This window comes from Branchiostoma floridae, unplaced genomic scaffold, assembly GCF_000003815.2.
Source record: "Branchiostoma floridae strain S238N-H82 unplaced genomic scaffold, Bfl_VNyyK Sc7u5tJ_1421, whole genome shotgun sequence".
Lineage (NCBI taxonomy): Eukaryota > Metazoa > Chordata > Leptocardii > Amphioxiformes > Branchiostomatidae > Branchiostoma > Branchiostoma floridae.
The window spans coordinates 221,207-223,031 of record NW_023365714.1 but is presented as its reverse complement, the minus strand read 5'-3'; the positions used below and the strand labels follow the sequence as shown (position 1 = coordinate 223,031).

The 1,825-nt window shown below is 44.3% G+C and overlaps 1 protein-coding gene across 1 annotated transcript in view; it reads right to left on the bottom strand.

Moving 5' to 3' along the window:
* LOC118407538 (gamma-aminobutyric acid receptor subunit beta-3-like) overlaps positions 1 to 1,150 on the bottom strand; it is a 10,222-nt gene extending 9,072 nt beyond the window's left edge. Inside the window, exon 1 of the mRNA XM_035808015.1 lies at positions 999 to 1,150. Within this exon, the coding sequence (XP_035663908.1) occupies positions 999 to 1,150 (152 nt within the window). The remainder of the gene's footprint in view (positions 1 to 998) is intronic.
* Between the last annotated feature and the right edge of the window lie 675 nt (positions 1,151 to 1,825).

The window sequence follows — 1,825 nt, the reverse complement described above, 5'->3', positions numbered from 1 at the left end:
CATCACTTCCCTGCACTGGATTAAACGCCATCACAACCTTAAGTCAGTCCGACTTCTCCAGGTACAGCAGCCTGACAGGATTAGACCTTCAATCCAACCAGATCTCCGAAATCAACAGCAGGGCGTTCTACAGCTTAACCAAGTTAATTCACCTGGTCCTTCACCATAACCAGTTGACCAAGATTACAGCTGACATGTTTGTGGGACTTAGGTCCCTGCGATTCCTAACCCTGCATCACAATAACATCCACAGTATCGAGGCAGGAGCCTTCGATGCTCTCCCGCAGCTTTACGAACTTCAACTTTATTCCAACAACATCAGCACCATCGTAGATGGTGCTTTTGTAAATATGCCCGGGCTTAAATTATTGGGCTTGTATGGTAACAGGATCAGTACAATTGCAGCTGGCGCCTTTGTAAATCTACCTCGGCTTATCTCACTCACACTACATAACAACCGAATCACTGATTTCCCTTCCGGCCTCGTATCGAATCTGAGCATTTCAAACCTCAGACTGGATTATAATGAGATGGAAATACTACCCCTCGAGGCGTATGACGTACTGACCTCGGGCATCCATTTTGTAAGCCTAAACAATAACCCCTGGCAGTGTGACTGCAGGATGCTCCCCTTCAGGCGCAGAATGACGGGGTTCTACACGTTTGAGTACAGCATCACCTGTGCAGGACCTGCTCATTTGCAGGGAAAGGGTTTGGTTCAGGATGTAAGCCCTGGCGATCTGATCTGTGACGAGACGACTACAGAAGCCTTTTCCATCCCAAACGTTGCATCTGCCGTACCTCATGGAACACAACACATTCTCTCCACATCTTCCCCAACAGCTGCTCCAAATACCACCAACTTTCCCCCTCTATCTTCTCCAAGGGACACTTCATTTACCACCAACTTTCACATAGAACCTTCCCCCAAAACTACTTCAAGTGCCACCAACCATCACTCGGCATCTTCTACAATAGACACTCCAAGTACCGCTAACTTCCACTCGCCATATTCCACGACAGCTACTCGACGCACCACCCAGTTTCCGACAATAGTGACGGAAGTCGATACTTCGTCTTCCTCGGCCTTTTTCTCCTTCTCAGCTTTCCTTAGTGGTTTTCTTGGCGGGGTTGTTGGAGCTATCCTCATCTCGGCTATTTTCCTTGTACTCCTGTCACAGCGACTGAGCCCCTCAAATTAGTCTCTAAATTGAGGTGTACTTGGCTATTTTGGGCTATTATTGTCGAACTTCCAAGGCATGTTATTCCGCGTATTTGGCCAATTTCTGACGTTTTTACACCAACCTTTATAATCTGGTAAAACTACCCTCTAATATTTATGTCACAAAATCAATAGCGATCTAGTCCCCAATGTTGGTTAGCCATATTCGTTCTGTGTATTCGTCCTTAAATTGTTTGAATTCTGTGGTACACGAAATCGAAGGTTGGTCAATCATCGGTTGCTAGTTTTTTCTAGGAGAATTTGAGCCGATGATAGAGTTACAACATTTTGAAATATCCAGCTACAAGTACAAGCAGACTGTGACTTTGTCCTGGGAGGGATCTTCAAGGATACTAACGAGACTCTTTTATCGTCATCACCTATTTATTTCTGACATGAGTAAGCTTTCACATATTTTGAGAAAGTGTTTTATTGTTGTGATGTTTGCGTGAGACTTGTAACATCCGTGATTGCATGAAACTTTAGATTTTTGTAAGCCTTTAGACAAAAAAATGTAATTATATTGCTTTTTCCTGATGCTTGCGCAATGCCTTAGACTTCGATTGGCATTCTATGAAATAATGTGTTTATCCAGCACTGCAT